At 39.9% G+C, this 27,726-nt stretch overlaps 1 protein-coding gene across 1 annotated transcript in view; it reads right to left on the reverse strand.

The window, feature by feature from the left end:
- Positions 1-27,726, reverse strand: part of LOC148125488 (cyclic nucleotide-binding domain-containing protein 2-like) — a 65,411-nt gene that overhangs the window by 23,097 nt on the left and 14,588 nt on the right. Inside the window, exons 4-11 of the mRNA XM_087936840.1 lie at positions 24,586-24,674; positions 22,179-22,332; positions 21,125-21,208; positions 15,608-15,672; positions 5,931-6,008; positions 3,584-3,644; positions 1,793-1,847; positions 1,008-1,057 (exon numbers count right to left, since the gene is read on the reverse strand). Of these exons, the coding sequence (XP_087792966.1) occupies positions 1,008-1,057; positions 1,793-1,847; positions 3,584-3,644; positions 5,931-6,008; positions 15,608-15,672; positions 21,125-21,208; positions 22,179-22,332; positions 24,586-24,674 (636 nt within the window). The remainder of the gene's footprint in view (positions 1-1,007; positions 1,058-1,792; positions 1,848-3,583; positions 3,645-5,930; positions 6,009-15,607; positions 15,673-21,124; positions 21,209-22,178; positions 22,333-24,585; positions 24,675-27,726) is intronic.

The raw sequence follows: 27,726 nt of genomic DNA on the forward strand, positions 1-27,726 counted from the left end.
TACATCAGTTGGACCATAGGTCTCCATAAGCAGCAACGTTTTCAAGGATACTGATTTACTTGTTCTTCCTCTTAGAAGTGCGATGCAGGATCAAACAGTCTGAATAGTAATAATTTTGTTTGACATTCATACTCCTCAAAGGCTAAATGCCACTTTTCTAGATACAGGGATGTCTATGTTTCTTTGAACCCCCATCTGTACTCATTATCAGTTGTAAAAAAATCCTTTGTCAAATGTCACTGTAGTGTACATGTTAAGGCCAATTTCAATCACTATAACCATATATAAAATTCAACTGATAAATCTCTGGTGATTTTGCTTTTAGGAACTGGAGACCATTGTCTTACTGTAACTTCCTAATGTTAGAAGTTAGCACTTACCCCTCTCCTAGGAAATTGAAATATTTTAGGATATATTCAAAAGGCAGAATATTTCCCCTAAAAGAGAATTAGAAACTCAGAGAGGCAGAAACTCAGCCCCCCGCACCTTTGCTAATGGACCATTAAAATCCTGGCCAGTCTATTCTACATAACAAAGATCTACCTCCTTCAGGCAGAGCCATAATAGGAATTGCCCAATGATCCTTCTTTGTATCACCCAGCAAGTTTCAACCAAACTTAGCACACAAACAACCTACAAAGCTAGCTATGACCTCTGACAGCAACCAATCAGGATATTCTTCCTGTGTCCCAGGAAGTTCAAAGCCCAGAGATGGAATAAAACCCAGGGACTCTCAGCATCTCTTCCCCTTTTTCTTTGCCCCAGAGCTCCAAGGCATGTGACCCTGTCCACCATTAAACCATCTTTCCAAACAGCCTCCATGTTTCCAGTGTCTTTCTTCCCCATTTGAAACTGAACCCAGAAGGATATTTCTTCCAGCACTAGCTTTCCTAACATTATTGTTAAATACGGTCTGTTGGTGTCTTAACTTTCCCCCCCCCCCAAGATAACAAACTATGATTGCAGAACTTTCTTGGTACGCATCCCTCCATAAAGTATTGTCCTACCTGTGGTCCTTGTTTCTCAGGCTTGCATTTCGGTGTCACTTCCCATGTAGCTTTATTGGGTGATCAAAAAAGATTTAAATCACAATTAAACAATGAACAGCTTCTAAGAACAGTCTTAGAGATCTTTTGAAAATGTGTATGTTGAAATTAACTGACTGACCTATTTATATTTAAATATTTTAAAATTATTATTTATCTAAAATTGTGTACACACATTCACATAGACATGTATATAATCTTCTAAAGAATATGTCTAAAAGCATAACAATTGTTGAACTAATTTTTAATGCTATCTTTTTCTATTCCTATCTTTTTTTCCCTTTGATTCTACTACAAACACTAAAGGTTTATAATGTGAAACCTGCAGGAATCAGTTCGTGACACCTGTAGATTTTGGCTAAATTTGGTTTCAATTGAAGATAAGAAAAATAAAAAGAAACATAGGAAACACAGTTGATTCATTCAAGGTGTGCCAATTAGGAAAATTTGCTTCATGTTATCTAACAAAGATCTTGATTACTAAGCTATAAATTGTAAATATATTCGCAGGTCTATACAAATGCATTTGAAATTATCCGTTATCTTGGTAATTTATCAACATAGTTCAAACCATAGAGCAAAGTATACTTGCTAGGAAATATGGTAGCAAACTGCATGTACAAACCGATTTTTGACCTGGAAAATAGTTCCAAAGATTATAATATACTGAATTTGATTGTGCATAAGTCAACCTATCATCTGTTTCAAGAATGACGTTGAGGAAATGATTACGCTAAAATAATTACCATCTTGAGTGTTAATTGTCCTTGGATCCAGCTTTGCTGCCTCTGTACAATGGCCCTATAAACTCACAGAGAAGGTTTATTATTTGTTTCTTTCTTTCTCTTTAACCTTTATTCTTTTTTTATTAGCTAAAATACAAATTTAATAGTTTGGGCATGGTTTTAAGATGTCTCATTAACTTCAGCGGAAATACAGTAGGCATGTGTTTAAAATATACTGGACTAAAAATACAGAATTGGAATAGTGTAATTACCTTGGTTATTTTCCACAATGTGAGGATGTCTGTTTATTATGAATTCCAACGTTACAGGTCTCAACAGTTTCATTTTTCTACCAAACCAAATCACCGCATCATTTATGTTCTTGGTTTTCTAGTTGACTACCTAATCTTGTTAATTTGAATATTTATGATTTTATTCTAAGCCGCCCAGAATTACTTTTGATAGTGGGATGGGCAGCATATAAATTTAATAAATAAAGTAAATAATCTATGCGTTCAGCCTCTTCCAATTAGCTGAAATATAATGCCAATCTTCCAATCCAAACCTGCATCCTATACAAGGTTGGGTTAATATCCAGTTCCTCATTGTAATAAAATAATTTCTATGAAGCATCTTCCCATGTTTTAGAATAGTATCTCTTTAGATAATCTGCAACAACCTATTTTTTAAGTTTACATTTTAACCATAACTATTTCCTTCTTTTCAGGTATTTTTCTGCTTATTGTACATCTTGACTCAGGCTAAATATTTCTGCCAAAACGCTGCTACAACTTTAAAAGCACAACTACAATGACGTGGGAAAATACCCGAACAAAGCTGAATACCATACATGTAAGTACCTGTGAAAACTTAAGAATATATATATATAGAAAGAATCTTAATTATAAATAAATACAGTATATAACAGTGACATAATTGATCGGTGCTGTGATAGAAAAACCCTCTCATATAGCAATATATATCGCTTCCCAGTGCTTTACAGCCTTCTCTAAGCAGTTTACCGAGTCAGCCTATTGCCCCCAACAATCTGGTTCCCCATTTTACTGACCTCAGAAAGATGGAAGGCTGAGTCAACCTTGAGCTGGTCAGAATCGAACTCCTGGCAGTGGGAATGCAGAGTTAGCAACACTGCATTCTAACTACGGTGCCACTACGGCTCATATATTATTACAGTCACTTTGAAGCTTTTCACAGTATTGAAAATTCTAACTCACATCCTAATCAATGTAGTTGTTATACTAATGAAGCCGAATCATGTTTCACATGATTATGAATTAAGTTTCACATTAGGACTACTTCTATCTGTATCGAATTATCCATCTTTTTAAAGTGCCATGCTGTGGTGCTGGGGGAATTGTTACATGGCTACTTTTTTATTTAAGTTTTATCTCTTAGTTTTGCATCCCATCTTTTTTTTTTTTTTTTTCAGGAGATCAGTGGGGTTCATACAAGAATACATTTTCATTTTATTCCCCGAACAAAATTGCCTGATAGGTTAGGTGAGCTCCAAAATCTCCAAGGAATTTCTCTGGCCGAAAGTGAATCTGGTTTCGTTTCCCCAGACTTCATCCGATGCCTTAAGCACTACACCGAAAGTTTCTTTCAGAGTTTTAAAAATGTATTCTCATTTTAGATCACTCCAACTTTGGCAACTTTAAGATATATAGACTTCCATTCCCCAGCCAGCAGCTTAAAGTATCCAAGGTCGATAAACTGCTGTAGTGAATATTAATTTTAGGAAATAAAGTGAAACATTAATAACACTTGTGTTTTCTTTTATAAGATACTTACTGATTTTACAATAACAATGAAGTAAGAATTCAGGCTGTCCATTATAACAGTTGTCCCTGCTCTATAAATACAGAGGAAAAACAGAGGATTAATAAGTAGGCATTTACTCAAAAGCATCATTAACTCATGCCATGGTCTGAAAGTATGCTAAAAACAATGTTGAATTTCAACTGCTGTTTTATTTAGCATACTGATATTTCTATTTTAATACTGACTATTATTCACTGTCTTTTTCCTAGAAATCTTTATGGTAAACCACAATGAGATCTTTCCATACGGAAGGATATGATATACATTCCTCCAGTAAATTACAACCATATTTTGCTTAAGAATGGTAGGTATTTCAACCATTTTAGAGGTTTGCCGTTAGTACTGATTATAACAGCTACTCTATCCAAAATCTGCATAATGCATAATTGGTTTGTTTCTTCAATCTCCTGAATTGTATGGGGTTGTTTTTTTAAATCTGAACTGTGATGACCCAGAGTGGGATACAAAACAAACACAGTCACAGAAAACCAGTGATGCTCCTTTTATTCCTTCACTTTGCTTCCAAGCTCCAAATATTCTTGACGGGAGACAAAAAAACTCCCGCACAAACAGTTACAAGAAGGAGATAAAAAGCAACACAAACCAGGCAAGATAAGGGCTTGAAGACGTCCACAGAGAACACACACTGGGAAGGATGCCAAACTCGGAGAGGAACCATAAACTAGAGATATTTCCATGCTTTGTTTCCAGCACTCGCCAGTATGCAGGTTTATCCTCGTATCCAGTTGTCACAGCTGCAGCCCATGAAGAGGATCAAGGGCCTCTCCTCCAGAGTAGACCACGTCTCTCCCTTATCCTCTCCTCCCTTCGTGGCCTAGGATGGAGTATGGTTGGGCCTGGTTCTTCCTCTGACTGCTCAGCCAGCTTTTGCCCTTCCTCCGCCTCCTCCACAACCTCTGGAGCCACACTTCCACTCCCTGTCGGCTGTTCCTCCTCTCCCTCAGAGTCAGTCTCCACCAGGGGCATGACATGAACTTTTTCAAATTCAAAAAAATTCCCCCTAGAGTTTTTACTCTTAATGAAATGGAGGTAACAATGGCGGTCTCCCGCTCCATAACCTACTACATACACTTAACCTCCCATATAGAGAGAGCAGCCTGGTGGCCTAATTGTGAAGACCTTGCCTCCCACTCAGAGGGTTGAGAGTTCAATCCTAGGTAGGGGCAGATTCTTCCCTCTCCTAGGGAACGGAAATATCTCTGCTGCAAACTCCGCATGGTGTCAGGAAGCGCATCGGGCCAGTAAACACTTAGCTCCATCCAATTACCCCAACTCTAGGTAGTAAAAAAGGAGCCTTTATGGAGGGTTAATGAGAGGGTTAGAAATAGGGTTTCTACTTTCCTTTGCGCTGGGAATATTTTCAGAGGATTTGCAATGACTAAACTGGACATGACTGGGCTGATGGAGGCATCAAACACACCATCAGTTTAGAGTTGTCATGCAAGAAATAAACTCGCGGTCTTTTAACCTCTAGCCTGTGTCGACTCCTGGCACCTCACAGGGCTAGAGTTTAAACACATGCAAAACTAAATACAAGTAAAAGCCATTGAATTTAATATATACATTTGTGCTTAAGTTCAGCAAAAATACTCGCTGAACTTTGCAAACCATCTTTTTCCCCCCCCTGTCGATCTCCTTTATCGCCTTGCCTCATCTCTATTCAATTTTGTCTTCTGAATTTCCCTTTCCGACAGTGTGGCTGCCCTTCTTCCTCACTCCTGCATTTGGAATATGATCTCTGGCCTGCAGGTACACACGCATCGTTTGGTTTCGCTAGAATTGACGAGGTGAGGAAGCTTCCCATCGGAGATTTTTCCAAGTCTGTAAGGGTTTTTTTTCTTCTTCTCTTTAATCTTTTCCTTTTTTAGATTAGGAGGAAAATACAGTAACTTGCCTAGTACAAGACTGTGGGCCTGATGAATAATACATATTTGTATCAATTTTTTTTTTAGCTCGGCTTATGTAATTTTCCTGGTAAAATCCCACTGCGGGGGAGAAATCCACTTCGGGTTGGGATTCAGTCTCCACAAATTTGGACAGCAAAATGGACATTGCCAACAAATTCGGGGGTGCATGGCTATGCTTGGGAGGGCTCTGACTTTTTCAAGCCTGGCTTATGTACGTTTCCTGGTAAAATACGTGGGAAAATCCTACCTGGGGCAAATCTACGTAAGGTTAGGTCTCCATCAATTAGGACATTAAAATGGACATTGCCAACGAATGAATGTTTCTACCTGTAGAAAATCTGCCATTTATTACTAATTGTTCTATCAGGATACATGTTATTAATAACAACCTGTATGATTTCTGTAGAGAACAATGAGTGATACAATCTATTTTTTCTGATGGCCAAGTAGAAAACAGTGAAAGTTTCCTGCAGAAAAACAAGGCAAATATATATTAGAATTGCTAATGAAATATTTGTTCCAAAACTGAAATATGTAAAGCAAACCTACATTTGGTAGCAAGAAGCTTTGATGACTCTTTAGTTCAGTGATGGTGAACCTTTTTGTTGTGGTGTGCCAAAAGCGCGTGGGCGTGCAGGCCAGCACCCACAATGCAATGTGCCCTGCCCCCCCCGCGCCTCCCAGCTGATTTTTGTTTGCCCATTTGAGGCTGTTTTCGCCTTGTTTTTGCCCATTTGAGGCTGTTTCTGGGGCTCGAGGGAAGCCACTGCAGCCTTGGGAGGCCGAAAAACGGGCCCGTTTCAGCATTTCCGGTATTTCCGGAAGGCCTATTTTTGGCCTCCCAAGGCTGCAGAGGCTTCCTTCGAGCCCCCAGGAAGGCGAAAAAGGCCTCAAACAGGCCAAAAAATCAGTGGAGAGGTGTGCACATGTGCAGCGCAGTGCAGGTAAGTTTGGCTGGGGCTCACGTGCCCGCACAAGTGGCTCTGCATGCTCCCTCTGGCATACCTGCTATAGATTCGCCATCACGGCTCTAGTTATTCAAATCTTAGTTCTTGGTGAGATCACTCACTCCTCTGAGAGTGTCTTGCTTCAGGATACTTTTTGATCTAATCTGAATTTTTAGTTGGGCTGAGGCCTACAGTGCTTTAACCATCCGTGGTTGTCTCACTGCATCTTAGCTATTATCAATGGATTACACGACTCAATGTAATTAATTTTAAATAACAAGATAATACTATACATTGACATCTGCTGGTTAAGAATGTACATTGATATGGTGATAAATGCAGGATTATAGGAAGATGATGTTCTGACCAAGGCTTCCTGAGATTGTCATTAAACACATGATTAGGGCAAACAACTCTTGTTTTATTTCAATGCTGGGAATTATGTTCATTCCCAGTCCTTAATGAGTCCCAAATTGTCCCTCGAGATAAGCACCCACCTTTTTCTCCTTTGAATTGCTGCCAACACCTAAAGGGCCAAATGAACTGGAAAAAAAACCCCGACCAAAGTATAAAGTCCACACAGAGCTTCAAGGCTTAATCCAAATAGGTGAATGACTTTGCTTCCTGCAAAGATTTCTCTACCTTTGCACCTCCTTTATATCTTATGGGAGGGGCAATCACCTCCCAGCCTTATTCCCAAGTTGCCCCTTTCGTCTCAGCTGCTCTTGCCTTCTAGCAGCTCTGCGCACTAGGAACAGGCTCCCCTTGTTCCTCTGCCTTCCTGCTGTCAGATTCTGGAGGCTCTGGAGTCAGCACCCCTCCCAGGTGGTCCTGGCCCCACCTCTGCATCGGACACAGGACCCTCATCCAAGTCCTCCCCAGTCTCCCTGTCTGGTCTCCGTTCTTCCCCACTGTCCGATTTAGCTGCCGTCTGCACAGGCTGCCGGCGAACCACAACAGAGGAAGAGTAAGTATCACAAATTATTGGGTTAAATGCTTGGCTACCACATTTTTCCAATACGTCTTCGTTAGTATTTCAGAAATATGTAGGAGTCGCTACACACTAAGCCTTCGTAAAAGTACAAATCAAGACAGCTATATTGTATATTATCTCCAATAAACACATTTAGTGGGAAACTACTAAATACTCATCTTCTGCAACATGTCTGACTGGCCATTGTAGGCAGGGGTGGGATTCAAACATTTTAACAACTGGTTCTGTGGGCGTGGCTTAGGTGGTGGGTGTGGCTTGGTGGTCATGTGACTGGGTGGACATGGCTTGGTGGTCATGTTATTAGCTGGGCATGGCCAACTCAATATCACTCACATCGAGGCACTCATCTCCTCGCCTGGCCTCTCATGACTGTGGGGATGCTGCAACAGTCATAAGTGTGAAAAATGGTCATAAGTCACTTTTTCAGTGCCATTGTAATTTTGAATGGTCACTCCACACAAGCAAAGTACCATCAAAGGAGGGGGGAAAAACTCCAGAGAGGTTCCTGAGACAGGAAGTCTAGTCCTGCCAAGAATGTAATAAGGGTTAACGGAGAGGCAGTTTCTGTAAGCAACACCAGAATGTTTCCTTCCTGCCTTCCTTACAGGATTAGGCCAGTAATTTCTTCTAACAACCAGTTCTCCAAACTGCTTAGAATGTTAACATAGCGAATAGGTGCGAACTGGTAGAATCCCACCCCTGACTGTAGGTCTCTTAAGTTTCATCCAACATAGTTTATAAATTCTCATACTTAATCCAAGGCAATGTGCTCATTTTATCATCTAATTTATGCAAAACATGTCTATTACAAGTGCGGGCTGAGTTTCTGTGAACCTGATTCGTCATGGGGTTTGGATCAGCAATGGGAGGTAGTAAGGAAGGGAAAAGTTGGACTTAGAGATTTTGGCACGCAATGGTCAGTTCCAGCTCTGCATTACTGTGATACGCTTGACTTCTAATAAAATGATACCTTTCTCAACAAATGGAACCAAGGATCATTTCTATTTAGAGGTGTTGGAAGTTAAAACCCACCCCTCTCCTAGGAAAATGAAATATTTTAGAGTATACTAAAAAAGCAGAATATTTTCTTTTAAAAGAAAAGTAGAAACTCAAAAAGGCTGAAACTCAGCCCCCCCCTTTTTTTGCTAATGGACCATTCCTCTGGCCTGGGCCAGTCTATTTTACATAACAAAGAACAACTCCAGGTAGAGCTATAATAGGAATTGCCCAAAGCCCTTTCATTACATCATCATCCAGCAAGGCTCAACCAAGCCTGGGATTCAGGACAGCCTACAGAGTTGCCCCTGCATGGCCCCATGGGAGTCTGACAACCAATCAGAATACAAGCTCAAATTCAAATTCCAACAGAGAGTATAAAACAATCACACTCTCAGCATCTCTTCCCTTCTTTTCCTTCACCCAACCTCTTGAAGCATGTGATTGTCCTTTTCACTTTGGAGCTCCAAGCCATGTGGTCCTGTCCACCATTAAACCATCTTTCCAAACAGCCTCCATGTTTCCAGTGTTTTTTTCCCCCACTTGGAACTGAACCCAGAAGGATATTTCTTCCAACAGAGGTTTAAATGCTGGCAGGTCTGATGCAAAAATTCTAGACCATGAATGATTACAAAATATGTTTCTGTTAAGCTGCTTTCCATAACTTTAAGGTTATGGAAAGCAGCTCTTTACTCAACTGTAAGTGTTATCCAATTTAACTTAATAGTTTGTAGAATCTTTTATTAGCTGTGGAGTTAACCCTGCGCTATGAATATTATGTTGCTTGTATGTATGCTAAGAGTTTATGAACTGGGGAGTTTATACATTGGAGACATGGTTATCTAATCTCACTTGGAGAATGAAGAATTCTATTCTTTACTAGCTGTTAGAAAGCATTTTGTTTTTTAATGTTCAATCAGAATTTGTTTTCCAGTAACTTTAGATCTCTGAATTATTTAGATCCTTTGAGTCTAGTCTTTCCTCTTCTAGATAAACATGGTTTTATAAAGTGGTATCTAATGCCCTCTAGCGGACAGGCGTGTAATGAAGAAAACAATTAGGCCTCAGAGAGAGAGAGAGAGAAAAACTGAACATTAAATTCCTGAAAGTTTTCTGTTTTTAACCAGCTGTAAGGCTTTGGATAGGATAAAATAGAATAAAACTGAATTTCAGCAAGAGAGAGTAATGGTATACGCAGAACCTGGCTGGTTCTCAGTTGCCCCCAAGTTCTCAAATGTAATTAAACTGCCATAAAAGGAAAAATATTTCCATTTTTTCAGTTAGCATTTGATCTTGTAGAACTTCTGAGAAGGCGGAGGCAGCAATGGGATCCTACCTGTTCCACTACTGGTTCTGTGATCGCGCAGGTGACATGCGCACTACCTAACAGCCATGCGTAGCTTTCCACACACCAGCTGAGGCCTGCAGCACCAATCAGCTGAGAGGACAATCTCAATTTCAATTTCTCAATCTCCTCTCAGCTGATCCTCAGAGCCTTTTTTTTTTTTTACTCCTGGTTTGGGTGAACCGGTGTGAACTGGTAGCATACCACCACTGGGTGGAGGTCAGGGCTGGCAAAGGTTTTATCCCCTTGTGGTTGACCCCATCAGTTTGGTGGACCTTCTTAGAAGAGGAATGTTTCGTGAAAATCACTCATGCTTGTTACTTCAAAACTGGATTGCACGTGCTTTACTTGGGGCTCTCATTAAAAAGTTCTGGGAAACTTCAGCAGATGCAAAATGCAGCAGCCCATCATGGTGATATATGAGAACAAATACAGTAGTGCTACAGTATATTTTGGGCACTGTATACTGCTTACCCATCTGTACCTGGATATAATTCCAAGGTACTGGTCGTTATTTATGGCTTAGTTCCGGGTTACTTATAACAGTAGTCCCTTAACCTTGTTCCGCGGCACCGCACCGCTGCGTCCGTACGTGCAGCCAGTCCGGCTCGACCCGCATCTAACCCTTTGACCGGTGGTTGGGGACCCCTGACTTATAAGACTAGAGTTAGGTCCTACACAGAAAACCCTCCTATCTCAATTAACTCAAAAAGAATGCTTTGGGCATTCCCTCCTGGGTTGATTAATCCTTTCTCAAACACCATGCTGTCCTCTGAAATCCATACAGACATTGTATTTCCTACCTTTCCAAAAAGTCAAGACCAGTCTCTTTAAAACAGCATTATAATTCACACTTTGAAATGTATCTAACCTTTGTTTTGCTTTTTTTTTTTTACATTATTGTTGTGTTCTTTGTGTATCTTAAGAAAATTAGACAATACAGATAAATCCCAATTTACAACAGCTCGTTTAGTGATCATTCAAAGTTACAATGGCCCTGAAAAAAGTGACCTATGAAAAATTTTTTACCGTATCCCCATGGTCATGTGATCAAAATTCAGACATTTGGCAACTGACTCATATTTATGACAGGTGCAGTGTCTTGAAGTCGTGTGAGGTCACCATTTGCGACCTTCTGGCAAGCAAAGTCAAACAGGGAAACGAGATTCATACACTTAACCGTTATAATTATCATAATTGTTTATAATAATTATCCCCTATTATAAATTTATGGTTTAGCCTACAGCCCTGGTAGTTTTCCATGTAGATTATAACCAGGCCAGACTGTGCTTAAGTTTTTGAAATCAGTGATCTACTAAACTTGAAATACCGATTTATGGTTTGTTGCCAGAAAACACACTATGTGTGCCAAAACCGCTGCACCATAGAGAGCATCTTAACTTACCGCACCTCTGTAGGGTTTGCCAATTGCACAGTGGCAGATAGGACAGCACTCCAGAGGGTTATTTTCATTGCCCAGAGGATCATGGGTTGCCCTCTCCTCTCTTATAGCTCCCGCTGTCTTAAGAAGTTCAAAACATTCTCAAAGATCCATCTCATCCTGGGCACCTTTTTTTTTTGAACTATTACCATCTGGCAGACAGATAATAAAAACCAGGCCAAATAGGTTGAAAAACAGCTTCTATCCCAAGGCAGTAGCTCTGTTGAATTCTACGGTATAGTGCAGTGTTGGTGTGGTGTCGGGGTTTTTTGGTTCAATGTGTGGAGTGTGAAGGATGTGTGTTCGTGCTTATTTTCATAGACATAATGTACACTGAAGATGGTGTTTGATTTTGTTGTACGAGGTGCAATGACAATAAAGTAAAGTAAAGTAAAGTAAAGTAAAGTAAAGTAAAGTAAAGTAAAGTAAAGTAAAGTAAAGTAAAGTAAAGTAAAGTAAAGTAAAAAAAGGCCCAGGTTCAATTTCTAGCATCTCCAGAAATACCCTGAAAAAAGAATCAGTCTAAAATCTTGGGAAAGTTGCTGCTGATTAGTATCGATAATACAGCTCAATATTTTGGGCCAATGGCCTGATCTGTTTCACTTCGACAGAATTGTGGCAGATATTGTGGAATGGGCAGATTGTGGGGTGTAATCTGTGAACAATAAAAGGTGTATTTAATAAAAGGTGTCTGTTGTATTTAGTAACAATGATCGAATAAGGAATGTTCTGACCCAAACCTGGTTCCAAGAGAGTAAACACAAGACAAAGGTAACAGCACAACCTTTTCCTGTTTCATTTATGAATCCTGTTTCTTCCCAGATAAAAGGCTGCTCCCGACTAATTAGCTCCGACAAGAAAGAGCCTTGCCAAGTTTTTGCAAGGCTGCCAAGAACAACAGATAAAGTCCCTAAACAATAAATCAAAGAGTCTCCAAATACCAACTCAGATATTCTAACGTCCACCAGGCCTCGAGTATCAAACTTCTTTGCCTTCTGCAAAGAACTGCAGTTTCTCAGCTGGCTTTTATCTTCTCAGGGAGGGGCCATTACTTTCCAGTCTTACTCCCAAGTCGCCCGTGCTGCTGCAGCTGCTCTTCCCTTTGAGCAGCCCTGAGCACATGCGCACTGGGCACAGGCTCCTCGGGAACCTCTTCATCACTGCTGCCAGCCCGCACAATCCCTGAAGGTAGAATTCCACTCCCTGATGGTCCTGGCCCCATCCCTACATCACACGCAGGTCCCTCATCCAAGTCCTCGCTCTCTGAGACCTCAGCTGTCTGCACCTGCTGCCGGCGAACCACAACATGGAAATAACACTCCACTAGCTATCGTCTTCCTGACATTCCCTCTGCCCCCGCCTATCTCTGATGAAAATTACAGCTTGGCCATCTTTGTATTTCACAGGTATACCAGCCTAAACAAAGTGGAAAGCTTCTAATATATTGTGTTCATTAATATGGGGAACTATGTGAAGAACTTTGGATACCAGACTTATAAAGTATGTATCTTTAGTAAACATTTGAATAAGAATGATCTCATTATGCATTTGTCAGTGCCGCTGTTAGATGTAAGGATATTTGAGATACCTTACAGCTAAATGCATATATTAATTATGGGTTTTAAGCCTTGAAGCAAAAATAACCCAAGATATGTATGAAATATTAAACAGATCTGAAGAGTAATGTCTGTTCTGCAAAAGAGCTTTAAGTTTGACATGGTGTTGCAAACATCCAAGGGCAGAATAACTGATCACTCCTAGGTGAAGCCAAAGATCTGCTTTCCTTTTTGAAATCACTTAACACCTATTATGTTTAGAACAGATGCACAGAATCCAATTTTATCCCTTTCAATTTTTTTTTCTGTTAATACATTGCTCTTTTCTCCAGGAAAGACTGGAAGCGGAAATTATTTTAACAAAACTGGCAGTAAACAATCTCTACAATTCACAAGCAAACTAACAGAGACGCTTTATGCCAGCGGTCTCAAAGCTCGCGGCCTGTGGGCCGGATGCATCACGTGCTGGCCCCGCCCCGCCTGGTTTAGCGAAGAGGGGGAAATGTCCCAATACGTCACATGACGCTGCTGTGATGCCGCGAGTTTGACACCCCTGCTGCATGCAGTTCAGGTGGTACGCATTTAGCGACTGCCATGTTTAGTGACCCCTTGCATGAGAATGGGGATGAAAAAGTAACTTTGTAAACAATCCTTGTGTTTATTGACCCTTGCAGGACTATAAAGCAAAGGAAAGCTGGAGTACGATCATGTGCACAGTTGTGGTTGCACTTATTGTTAGAGGAGAGTAGAGTAGGGTGGGGAGGGGAAGGGAAGGGAGGGGAGAATGAAATGAGAATAGACTAAAATAGAACAGAACAGAATAAAATAGAATAGCATAGAATAGAATAGGAAGTAGAGTAGGGAATGGAATGGAATGAAAATAGACTAGACTAGACTAGAATAGAGAAAAAGAATGGGAATAGAATAGAATGGAATGGAATAGAATAGAATAGAATAGAATAGAATAGAATAGAATAGAATAGAATAGAATAGAATAGAATAGAATAGAATATAGAGTAGGGAATGGAATGAAAATAGACTAAAATACAGTAGAATAGAATAGAGAAAAAGAATGGGAATAAAATAGAATAGAATAGAAAGTAGTGTAGAGTAGGGAATGGAATGAAAATAGACTAAAATAGAACAGAGAAAAAGAATGGGAATAGAATAGAATAGAATAGGATAGAATAGAATAGAAAGTAGAGTAGAGTAGAGTAGGGAATGGAATGAAAGACTAAAATAGAACAGAATAGAGAAAAAGAATGGGAATAAAATAGAATAGCATAGAAAAGCATAGCATAGCATAGCATAGCATAGCATAGCATAGCATAGAATATACAATAGAATAGCATAGAAAGTAGAGTAGAGTAGGGAATGGAATGAAAGACTAAGATAGAACAGAATAGAGAAAAAGAATGGGAATAGAATAGAATTTTGGGTAGGGTAGAGTAGAGTAGGGAATGGAATGGGTATAGCTAGAATAGACCTGGAAGAAACCTTGGAAGTCATCTAGTCCTTCTCAATCGGGAGAACCAAGTGGTCACTTGGCTTAACTACTGAATCGCTGGTCTCAACTGTAGTTTGTTAAGTTAGGACTTCGTTTATTGGAACGGTAAGATTTTCTTTCCATCTGCACTCTCCTATCCAGTTGCCAGATTTTTACCACCTGGTATGATTTGATTTCATTATTCAACCAGCATTTCTCAGGGAGCGGGTCTGAATTTCCAGAACATAAGACAGGGATTGTGAGTCCTTTCCTAAGAGTCTTCTCTGTAGAGAGAATCCATGCGCAAAGCAAACGAAATGCCATCGGGGTAAACATCCCAGTGCCTGGTATAAATCCTAAGGATCTTTTTCAGTGGAGGGTAAGGTTACAAGTACCATTTTTCCTTTAAGAAGGACAATTACATGGGGCCTGAAGTTTCTATCCAGCCATTGCATGATGCTTACTCCACAGGAGGAGTGAAAAGTAAAGAGGATGATTGTTATGTCCCTACAGTGCCCAAAATAACCATCAGCCTGCCAGTGTTTTTTGCAAACTGTATAATTTAAAGGACAGTTTAAGAAAAGGCGATTTATGGCAAGGAAGACATTTTCAGTTTTTTCCCTGGATTTTGCGGAGTCTGTCTTCCAAATACAACCCAAATGTCAGAAATTGTACTAAGCTAAAGCAAGCTTATGCTTCCTATTCAGAGGTGGTATTCAGCCGGTTCTGACCAGTTCTGGAGAACCAATAGCGGAAATTTTGAGTAGTTCGGAGACTGGCCCAGCCCCCATCTGTACTCCGCCTCCCGAGTCCCAGATGATTGGCTGGGTCTTCTTTGGTTGCCCTGCACAGGAGAATGGAGCTGGAAAGCAGGTTAGTGGGGTGGGAGGGAAAAGGGATTTTGCAGTAACCTTCCCCTGCCATGCCCACCAAGCCACGCCTACCAAGCCACGCCCACAGAACAGGTAGTAAAAAAATGTTTGAATCCCGCCACTGTTCCTATTATTACATGGTTCAGTTTTTTTATTGTCTCTCCTTTATTTTCAATGATTCTTATTTTATATTTCTGCGTTCTGAGACTGATATATTATTACATAGGATCTAAACTATCTGAAATTAAGATTTGTGCCCACCCAATGCGCCTGTTCTGTTCATAAGACTCACAGAATGCAAAGGGATTTACTGCAATCTAGCCTGAATGCTTAATCTCAAAGATTTTGTCAAACAATGAAGCTGCTTTTATAAGTCTGTGGCTGTTCACCTCTTATCTAAAGCACACATTAAAAAAAAAAAGCGGTTACCTTAAGAAGCAGCAAGTCGCGTGGTATTGTTCATACCTTATGTTGGCAAGAGCACATTCAAAAACCTGTTAAATGAAGAAGAAACAACAAGTCCGTTTATAACCGGCTATTTTGTGCTTCACAATCGTCCTCTTCACCATGGCATAGATTGTAGTTGCCAGCTCTTTCTTCCATTTGTCGTGATCGCTATGTGTGAATTCTACCACCCAGAGGTGGGTATTCAGCAGGTTCTGACCAGTTTTGGAGAACCGGTAGCGGAAATTTTGAGTGGTTCGAAGAACCAGCAAATCCCACCTCTGACTGGCCCCACCCCCATCTATTCTCTGCCTCCTGAGTCCTACCTGATTGGCTGGGTCTTCTTTTGTTGCCCTGCATAGGAGAACAGAGCTGGAAAGCAGGTTAGTGGAGTGGGAAGGAATGGGGATTTAGAAACAACTACGGAAAGAATATTTCCACCTCTTATCAATTTGCCTCGCCTTGAACAGGGAGAATCTGCTCCGCTCTTTAAAGTGCATGTCACAACTTTTATCATGGAAAAAACATAAATATTTAAAGTTAATGACTGATGCTGGCAGTATTATCAGCCTGATGACTCATCCTTTTGTATCTTCGTTTATTATATATTCAGCTACCAAAGCTAGAATGTATTAAAAATGTAAGAGAAATTTTAAACTATTAACACTTTCATTCTGTATTTATTTATTTCAACACAGGCCATGCTGCAAAGTGTGATTTATTTTATTTTTCTTTCATAAGTCTTTTTCGCCTGCTTAATGTGGTTGTTTCTTCTGAGAATTAAACACTTAAAATACCTTAAATCACACGATTTCCTCACATTCCAGAGCCTGAATCAAAAACCCAAAACAGCAGTAATAATGGTTTCAGAGCAATTGGTCTGAAACCATTATTACTGCTGTTTTTGAAGCACCAATCTATATATATAAAAGTGAAATAGCACTCATGCATCATCACAAAATCTCCAGAACCGTAAAGCCTACAAACTTGAAATTTGGCACCTATGTTCCTCTTGGCTTCTAGGTGATCACTAAGAAAGGATTTTGCCCAACACTCTTTCAGAACAGCACCCCAGAGCAGTCCAAATTTCACCTGGGAGCTCAGATAAACAATAAGCCAGATTAGCTCAGACAAGTACCTAGGATTTGCATGTTCTGTTTTGCCTATAGAGCCCGCTATGACCCCTACATGACCCCATAGAAATCTGACAACAGCCAATAGAATATAAAAGGACATGTTCTTGCACAGGAACAATTAGGCCTGAAACCATTATTACTGCTGTTTTTGAAGCACCAATCTATCTATCTATATATAAAAGTGAAATACAACTCATGCATCATCACAAAATCTCCAGAATCATAAAGCCTACAAACTTGAAATTTGGCATGTATGTTCCTCTTGGCTTCTAGGTGTTCACTAAGAAAGGATTTTTTGAAATGACCATCAAGAGCAGGAAGCTCAAATACAAAGCCCAGAAAAGGTATAAACCCCACCCCCACTCTCAACTCCATTTTGTGAGCAGTCCAGAACCACCAACCCTGGTGCTGTTGCTTCATCAATAAATGGACCCTCTTTCCAATCAGCCTCCAGCCTCCATTTTATTTCCAATGCCTTCCTCCTGGCTTGGAACTGAACCAGATGGATATTTCTTCCTACAGTTGGTCTGATGTTAATCAAATGTTAATCTATGATCCTCCGGGTGTTGATTGCTGGTGGGGAGGTGTCTTGGTCTTTTTGATCCTTTTTTGGCTTGTGGATTGTCTCTGTTGTACCTTATGTAGATGTTGTTTATGTCTATATGTTTCTAGTGATGGCCAATTTGTCAGAAATGCCAGAGTTCCAGGAATTTCCCGCCGTTTTTTGGACTTGGCTTGGCCTAGGATGGTCAGAAAGTCAACGACGTGACAATAGGTGAGGATGAAATCATGGTCTCATTTGATGTCACAGCCCTTTTCACGTCGATAGATCCAGAATTAGCCAAAGAATTTATGACGATATTGCTCCACAGGATACACATACTGAACCAAATGCACAAAGATTGAAACACCCAGGATCATGAATCTTATCCACCTTCTGCCTAAGCACTTACTTTCAATTTGATGGACAAACTTATCAACAAATCAACACACAACTGCATGAAACATCTGGCTATCTCCTGATTATGAGTCAAGAAAGCACATCAGCGAAAATGAAGAGCCTTTCAAAGTTTATCTCAGAGCTTCCAGGCTGTTATTCTCACAAGAAAATTCTTCCATAAATGCTGAGGTTGAATGATAAATATATTTGTGTTGTTTTAAGGGATTATTAAAGCATTAAAGTGTAATGTTCTTTTGCCATTCCCATTTGCACCGCTGCACAACGTTCTCTAATGAGAATCATTATAGAAATATATGAACAATATGGCAAGCTAATGGATTATAAATGTACCCATGTGCAAAAGAGAAACCATCAACTTTCACTTCTAGTATATTAAAATGCATTTTGGATCTAGACCAGAATAGAATTAAAGACTAGAGGAAGAAAATCCAACTCTTATTTTCTCTCAATGAGCTTTTTCAATGTCTTATTACAACATAACAAACATAAAAACATATTACAGTATTACACAGATCTATAATTTAGACCAGAGGAATATTTTTACTGCCATGTCAAGAAATCTTTACTATACAGACAGCTCAATATAACTTCTGCAAAAGTGTTGTTTAATTAAATTGAATCTGCACATGTCAAATTCTTCCCTAATGTGTCAACAATCTAGGCCACAACTGCTAAATAAAAACACATTAGCGATATAAAAGCTTTGTGGATTACTGTAACGGAGTACACTATAAACATTTGCAAGCTGGTTATGCAATGAAGTAAATTGTCACTTTCACTGTTATTTTAAAATCTGTCCTTCAAAAATTGATGAAATAGTTTCTAAATTATTCCAGTTCAGATCTTCGTGTTGGTAGGAATGACAGAAATAAAGTCTATGTTGATTATGCTAAGCAACAAAGTACAAATGAAAAAAAAATCGAGGAAGGTTGATTTCCCTATCATATGCTTTACCATGTTAACATAACTTTAAACAAGATATTAGAAAATCTACAAATATAGCTAATGAATTAGAAATATATTTTTATTACAGCAGTTAATCTTAAACTTATAACACTGAGAGGAAAAACATGAATTGCTAAAGATTAGAGTGTTGACGGAAATGTAAAATACCACAAGTATCTTTTCTATCTTATAACTAAAATCTCGTAGGATTCTCTTCTTCAGCCTTGCTGTTCAAGGACAATTGTAACTGATAATTCATTCACCTGTAACAGGTACTGCTGTTATAGTTATGAATATTCATACAGGAGGAAAATGTTGATGTGATGATAGTGTTACGGGGAATGTCCGTTATTGCCTGGAACATGTAAAGTGTACAAGGCACTTACCAACATAGCTTAAATTTATGCCGTACCACCTTATGTTTAACACCTGTTGAGGTTAGCCGGCAGCAGGTGTGGACGGCTTAGGAGAGCAAGGATTCAGATGAGGGGCCAGGACCATTAGGGAGTGGACTGCTGCCTTCAGAGATTGTGGGGGCTGGCAGCAGCGATGAGGAGGTTCCCAAGGAGCCTGTGCCAAGTGCACGTGTGTGCAGGATTGCTCACAGGAAAGAGCAACTACAACAGCACGGGCAACTCGGGAGTAAGGCTACAAGGTAATGGCCCCTCCTTCAAGAAGATAAAAGCCAGCTGTGAAAGGAACATTCTTTGCAGAAGGCAAAGGCGTTTTGAAACTCCAGCCTCGTGGACATTCCAGTATCCTGAGTTTGTATTTGAAGATTCTTATATTGCAAATTATTTCTTGTCTGTTATCTTTTGGCAGTCTCACACAGTTTGGCAAGGCTTGTGTTTATCACAGCTAATTATTTTGCAGAAGCATTAAAAGGTTTCTGTACCCTTTGGATTGAGTTTGATTTGTCGGGAAAGAGTGTGGGTCAGAACCACACCTTGGACTCAAGAGGCGCCCACTTGATTCTTTGAATATGAAACACAGAAAACCTAAAGACTAAAATACAAGGGCAAGTCTTCAATAGGCACCATCAACAAGGCAGATGCTTCTTCCACAGGACTGCCGTGAAAGCACAAATGAGGACACTGCTTTAAATAATTAATTAATGTAATTAATATCACACATTCTGCCTTTTCACTTTGGGTGTTTATAGAGTTAGCTTCCTTCAAAGACAGATGTATCAGTTACCAGAGTGAGGGAGGCTCTGGGAAATCAGTTGATGCTTGATCTGGACTCTGTCCCTTGGCAGGATACATATTCTGGAAATTTCCAAGGGGCCTGCCTGTGGGAATTTCATCCTATTTCTGAAAACGTTGGTGCATATTTCTTTTCCTTGCATTGTATCAACACAGTACTCCATCATAGCCCTGTGATATGGCGATCTCTTCTTCCCTGTCGATCTGACGAACCTTTATGTTGCACCTAGTTCTAAACGAAGAGACTGATATACAGTTTGTGCTGTTCAGACAGTATATAGTTGATTGAGAATTGGGACCTGTCCCCTTAAGGGAATGCCTCATGGTAAAAGTAGTTCATGCCTCATGGGAAATGTAGTTCATGTCATGTGGTCACATCTGTAATCCTGATTGGTCACTGTATTGACCCTTGGTTGGATTTCCTTTATTCTTGCTTGGACCTCAGCATTGTGCTGGTGTCTTTCCCTTCGCTCCGTCGTTATGGGATGAAGATAACTATAGTTTCACACTACCAAGATGACTATGCAAAGATTAGACATTAGATGAATCTCAGCGTAACTGTGAGTTATACCTTGAGGACACCTATTACAATCCAATAAAGAAACTTTGTATGGAAGCCTTTGTAGAGTTTATGGAACTGTCTTTATATTCAGCCAGCAAGTTAAAGACTGAAGACAGTTATCTATTTTGCTGTTCTGTTCAACTGCTGAAGGTGCAGCTGGTAGGTTAGCACTTCCTGCTATTTTAATGCTTTTCTTCTGCAGAAAATTTTTAAAAAATAAAAATAAAAATCCATGTTGCTAGGATTAGCATTATCACAAACAGAGTTAGTTTCCTTTCCTTCCCATATAATCCATCATCCAGTTAAACTGTTGCACGAAAAGTGTCTGCCAAAATTTATGCTTTAACTCAGGGGGTCTTCAAACTTGACAGCTTTAAGACTTGTGGACTTCAACTCTCAGAATTCCTCCTCTGGTCATGTTAACTCAGGAATTCTGGGAGTTGAAGTCCACAAGTCTTAAACTTGCCAAGTTTGAAGACCCTTGCTTTAACTCATGCATTCGACCTTACCATGCTACAAAACAAATTTTCGTTGTTGCTGCTGCTGCATCTCGGAAATAGATTAAGCAAGAACAGAATTTAGCAAGTGATATTGTGTTCATCAATGTCACAGCTGGAACAGATCTCTCCAAGCAAATATTAACACTGCCAAATTTAAAATATTTTGTAGGGAAAAGGAATCTATATTCCATACCTTTTTGTCAATCACAAGAAGTTCGGTATCAGATTTACAAATAACCGAAGCAGGACGTCTCATGTTTGTCAACAGACAGGTTTCCTTGAAAAACAAGAGTAGTTTTAGTCTACCTTTCTATACATTTACTAAGAAAAATGTACAAAAGTATACTAGTCGGTTATATCAAAATTACTCTTTTCATTCTGTTTCCATTGTCTCTTCTTTGGAGAAGGTTGCTGAGTTGGTGAGGCCGATCAGCTGCACGGTACTATATAAATGAATTATTTAGATTCTTTTTGGTCTGGGTTCAAGCCAAGCCCCTTGGATGGGGCCAGAGGCGGCATTGGTCATTCTCCTGAAAGATTTATGTTGGGACTGAATGATGGGAATGTGAACCCTTGGCAACTTTTGGTACTGTTGGCCATGATATCTTATTGGTCTGCCTTAATGGGTTGGATGTGGTGGCTCAGTGGTTAAGATGCTCAGCTTGTTGGTCAGAAAGGTCGGCAGTTTGGCGGTTCGAATCCCTAGTGCCGCGTAACGGAGTGAGCTCCCGTTACTGGTCCCAGCTTCTGTCAACCTAGCAGTTTGAAAGCATGTAAATATGCAAGTAGAAAAATAGGGACCACTTTGGTGGGAAGGTAACAGCGTTCCATGCACCTTTGGCGTTTACTCATGCCGGCCACATGACCAGGGAGATGTCTTTGGACAGCCCAGGTTCTTCAGTTTTGTAATGGAGCTGAGCACCTCCCCCTAGAGCCCGAAATGACTAGCATGTATGTGCAAGGGGAACCTTCATCTTTACTTTACTGGGTTGGAAATCAGAGGTCTCATTCTGCTGATTCCTTTCTCAGGGCGGGCATTCTTTTGTTCCTGAAAACTATTTACACTGCCATAGAAATAGGATTACTTATTAGAGACATTTAAAAACCCTAGTAATCAATTGTTGTTCATACTTCCTTTATTCAAGTTTTAAATTATTCTTGACACATTTCTTCTTTATGTTAACTCTCTACACTGAGAAGTGGCATCTGCACAAATTATTTTATTTTATAAAGAGGGAAATCATTACCCCTATGAAATCTTCTTCTTCCAGTTCATACAATGTTTCAGGGGCAAAAATCCCATTTTCATCAGTTATCATAATTTTCAGTTTGCCAGACAACAATAAGTAACATTCAGTTGCCTTATGTCCTTGTCTCATGATGACTGTTCCAGCTATGTACCTATAAGAACAATATTTTAGAAGTCATTTTCTAGAATATTTAGAATGCAATCAGCAACTGATTTTTAAAAAGGGATATCCTTGTATGGAGTATATGATAAATATTTAGGAATATGCAAATATTAATTATTTTTAAATATTTTAAATATTTGGCACTTTTATATCTTCTTTGTATGATCATAGAACAATCCTATAAACTTGTTCTAAATATTATTTAGTTCCATTGGGTTTACTCAGTAGTAATTGAGTACTGTATCTTTAGAAATATGGCCCGACAGAATAAAAATGTATGTTTCTTATCATTGACGAACTATCTACTTAATTCTACTGCTTCATGAAATTCAGTAATATGTTTAGAAGCAGACATTTTTCAAGTCAGGCACTTGGAAAAGTTGATGTGGATAGATATAATATTGAATAAATTTGCTTCATGATATTTTAGGTCAAAGCACAGAAATCAAGCCACTCATTAGGACACAAGATTTACTGGCAATATGAGCATGGAATATCTATAAAAGAAAATCTCACCCTGTACATTTAAGTACTTCAAGTATTCATGTCAAGCCAACCTGAGGCCCTCACCCAGGTAAATGTTTTCTAAGCACAAAGTTGTAATATAAAAGTGCTACCAGCTTCATCTCTTTGAGAGGAACAATGGATGTTTGATATAATTAAATTACATTTACTATTTAAAAAAAAATCTTTATGTTTCTAGGCAGAAAATAAAGGCAAAGATCTGTATTTATAGTCAGAAAAAGACAATATGGAATTGTTCTTGCTGTCCCAAAATTCATTATTCATCACAAGCATAGCTTCACGTTGCTTCCTGCATGCAATCTGGATAATTTTCTGCAGGTGATTTACTAATTTGCTTATAGAACCTTATCAAGCACATTTAGTCTCCTTGATTTTTAAAGGGCATTACGTACACTTGTAAAAAGCTAGAAAGAATGCAGAGATATGTTAAATGCATCTTTTTTTTTGGCATCTCTCTGCAAAGATTTTTCTTGCTTCTGATTGGATACAGTGTAGGGAATCCTCGCGAAATAACTGCTCTATTATTAATTCTGCTTGCATTCAGGCATTATTACAGTAATATTTACAAGGGATTTTCCTTCATTAAGTGGAAAATCATATTTTTTGCAATTTTAGAAATGGCGTAATCCGACACAAAATATTCCTGAATGTCACTGCTTTTCTATGAAGAGCCATGGTGGTGCAGTGGTTAGAATAGAGTATTGCAGGTTAATTCTGCTGACTGCCGACTACCAACAGGTCAGGAGTTTGATTCTGACCAGCTCAAAGTTGACTCAGCTTTCCATCCTTCCGAGGTGGGTAAAATGAGGATCTAGATTGTTGTGGGCGTGAGGCTGACTCTGTAAACAGCTAAGAGAAGGCTGTAAAAGCACGGTGAAGTGGTATATAAGTCTAAGTACTATTGCTATTGTCATGTATCTGATTTCAGCACGGTCACTTCCATCTGTTCAAATATATATTCAGCATAGCTTCTTTAAGGAAAATTACATGTTCTGCTTCTAATCTGAAAAAGTGTCCATTTCTAGCATTAATCAAGAGGATTAATTAAGTCTTTGGAAAGAATATATTTCCTTCCATTTATAAAATCAGGGTCCTGCTACATTGCTAAAATAATCCTGAAGCATTTTTTGAAAATCCATTTAAAAAATAGTAAAGGCCAAATTTTAAAAAGGGCTTGAATTCATTTATTTTTAAAGGGTATTCGAAGCATCCGATGACTGGGCCAACAAATACATCTGTGGAATTTTGCAAAGTGCAAACGAAACTTGGCACCTTAGCTAAAGAATCTCTTCTGAGTTTTGTCCTCATCTTGAAAATGTTCACTCTACTAAACGAAGGTCTGTTGGAAACTTTATAGACAAGCTGTAAAGTGCCAGCTAGGAAGAAACAATAGTCACCTTTAATGAGCTTTATACATTATCTTTCAAAGTAACAGCCATCTATACTGTTGTATTTTTCTTAGTCACTGAAAGTCTAGTAGCTCTCCATTAGAAGGCGGCTGTTGAATCGTGGAATATCAAAGTAATATTATGTAGCTTTCATTTGTCAATATTTTATTTTAATGGGGCAGGTCATTTCTAAAGAACGATAAATATTTAATTGGAAAAATTTCAGCTTTCTTGAAAAAAGTTCACCTTCTGACCCAGCTTTCTGAAGAGAGCTTGTGGAGTGGATCTCATTTGCTTCCAATAGTATCACACCCAGGCATCTTACTTACTTTTGGTAGATGAAAGCTTGGCAGAGCTTCTGTTGTGCATTGCTGGGGAAGCTGTGAAAGGCTCGGTTTGTCTTTAAGCACAATTGCATCTGTGGGGGCAGGGGGAGAACGTATTTTAGAAGCAATACGGGTATTGAAGGCAAGGCAACGTATCACTATGCACATCTTCAAAATCTGAATGTTCTCAATATTGTCGCCTGATTGAGGCTAATTGAGACTAAGCCATTCCCATTGTTGTGCTACCTCTTTTCTTCCTCAGTGCATGGCAAATGGAGAGGTCTGTGTTCTCCCTTTTAAATAATCGGTGGTTATTTATTACAACGGAATGTAAAGAATTTTTATTTTCCACCTAAGGAACTAAATGACAAACGCTTAAAAATTTGCAGATGTAAAATTCACCGTTTTCAAAATGTAACAGGGGAGCAATGCAGAGGTGGGATTCTACCGGTTCGAACAGGTTCTATAGAACTGGTTGTTATGATTCTGCGCAGTTCGGAGAACCGGCAAATCATGCCCCTGGCTGGCCACACCCCTCTCCACCCGCCCCGCCCCTCCCAGTCAGTCCTTGTTGCGCATGTGTCCGTGCCCGACGTCGCTGACTGCGTTCTCTCCCACACAGTCACTCCTTAAGGTATTTCTTTTTTTTAACCCCTCCCAACGATCAGCTGTTCTGACGATCAGCTGTGCCGGGATCCCCCTTGCTGTCTCACTGCTTCGCCCAGAAGGCTTCCCTGAGGCCCAGGAGGCAAAAGAAGAAGCCACACCCACCCAGTCACCTGGCTGTGCCCACTTGGCCACGCCCACCTAGCCATACCCACAGAACCGGTTGTTAAAAAATTTGAATCCCACCCCTGGAGCAATGTTTGTTTTTTAAAAAAAATTAAACACCCCGATAATGGTGACATTTCTAAGTACTCCAGAATGATAATAATAACCCGGAGACAGCAGAGTGGGAGAGAAGGAACTGGAGACGATCACAAAATACAAAAATCTGCAAACAGAAATAGACAGAACAACTGTGGCAAAAGTAAAAAAAAAAAAAAAAGGTAGTACCAACAGTAATAGGCACCTCGGGTGTAATCCCAAAACAATTGGAGCATCACTTGAACACCCTCAGCATGGGCAAAATCACCATCAGTCAATTGCAAAAGATAACTTTATTCCAAATAGCTGGCATCCTGTGACGATACTTCTAACACCATAAACCAGCGGTTCCCAACCTTTGGGGCTTGGGGACTTGGTTCAGGGAGAGGAGGGGGACTGGGCAGCACAAGCGATGAGTTGGTGCGCACGTAAACCCAGACCTTGCAGGAGTGACGGGCCAATGCGCACCTGCAAATTGAGTTGCGCACGTGTGCTCCAACCTGCCATTAGCACGGCCCAATTCCAAATAGGCCATGGCCCAGTAGTGGGACACAGCCTGGAGGTTGGGGATCCCTGCCGTAAAAGAGCATCAACATCTGCCTATCCCAGGTCCTTGCGAAGGACTCAATAGGCGGATAATAATGCCAAATCCAGTCTGATTATCTGACTGACGGTGCGATGGACCATCATTTGCAAAGCCATCATCCAACTCTCAGTGACTCTAGGCAGAAACTGTGAAGTTAGTATTTACTCTCAGATCTCATCCAAAATCAGGGAAAATACCAGTGCTTTCTGTTTCCCGACAAGGAAACGGAACTGTAGGATAAGGAAATGAGCTTCTGTTTTGTACTACCAAATTCCTCTTTCAGAATATTGCCAGATGAACAATTCTGGAACCCAAACCACTCATTTGAATGGGAAAAAGAAAGGCCAGATTAATTCCCATCATTCAAACTCTTCTATTTTTTTCATGTCTCTCTGCCAAGACCCCTTCAAAGGTTATTATCTCCAGATTAATTTCTAAATTAATTTCTAAAGCTTCATTTTCCATTACTCATTTTGAAGCCAGGTAATCTTCCATTCTACATATAACATCTGTATCAGATGGTGGTCTTCAGCAGGTTCTGACAAGTTCTAGAGAACCGGTAGCGGAAATTTTGAATAGTTCAGAGAACTGGCAAATGCCACCTCTGACTGGCCCCTCCCCCATCTATTCTCCGCCTCCCGAGTCCCAGCTGATTGGCTGGGTCTTCTTTTGTTGCCCTGCACAGGAGAACAGAGCTGGAAAGCAGGTTAGTGGGGTGGGGAGGGAATGGGGATCTTGCAGTAACCTTTCCCTGCCATGCCCACCAAGCCACGCCCACCAAGCCACACCACGCCCACAGAACCAGTAGTAAAAATGTTTGAATCCCATCACTGATCTGTATCCCTTCTGGTTTCTTCTCTCAAAAGCAGTCTTCCTAACCGTCAATTGCCTCCTTTGCGCCCAGGTGATGGTATCATGAAAAAGTATAGGTAGTCCTTGACTTATGACCACAATTGAGCCCAAAATTTCTGTTAAGTGAGGCATTTGTTAAGTGAGCTTTGTTTTTACCAACTTTCTTGCCCCATTCACTTGTGAAGCGAATCACTGCAGTTGATCAGTTAGAAACCTGGTTGTGAAATGAATCTGGCTTCCCCCATTGTCCTTGCTTGTGCGAAGGTTGCAAAAGGAGATCACATGACCCTTGAGACACAGCAACGGTCGTAAATATGAACCGGTGGCCAAGCACCTGAATTTTGATCACATGATCACGGGGATGTTTCAAAGGTTGTAACTGTGAAAAAAGGTCATAAGTTGTTTTTTGCTGTGCCATTGTAACTTTGAACAGTCACTAAATGAACTATTGTAAATAGAGGACTACCTTTGTAAAAAACAAACAAAAACAGGCAACTGTTCTTTGTGCTTTTTATTCTTTCTGCTAAAAAATAATCCTGCAGTTTGGATGCACGGCAATAATTGTTTGTTCCTGCGCGTGTCTAGCTTTACCAATGTCTGTCCTTTTAAATTGTCGTCTCTTTTCTCAGACTGTCTGAGTCTAGAGGAAGTCTGTTTTAATGGAGTAGCAAGCACTCTGCGACATATCCCAAATGGCACATTCAATTCCAAGGAACAATGTTTAAATAGAATTATGAGTGTAAGATAACAAGCTGACATATCACAACCGTATTCCGTTCATGAAACTGGCTCTGCATCAGGGATGGGATTCAAACCATTTGGCCACCATTTTGGTAGGC

The sequence above is a fragment of the Pseudonaja textilis genome, chromosome 6, assembly GCF_049901715.1.
Source record: "Pseudonaja textilis isolate UNSWEBS1 chromosome 6, rPseTex1.2, whole genome shotgun sequence".
NCBI classification, from domain to species: domain Eukaryota; kingdom Metazoa; phylum Chordata; class Lepidosauria; order Squamata; family Elapidae; genus Pseudonaja; species Pseudonaja textilis.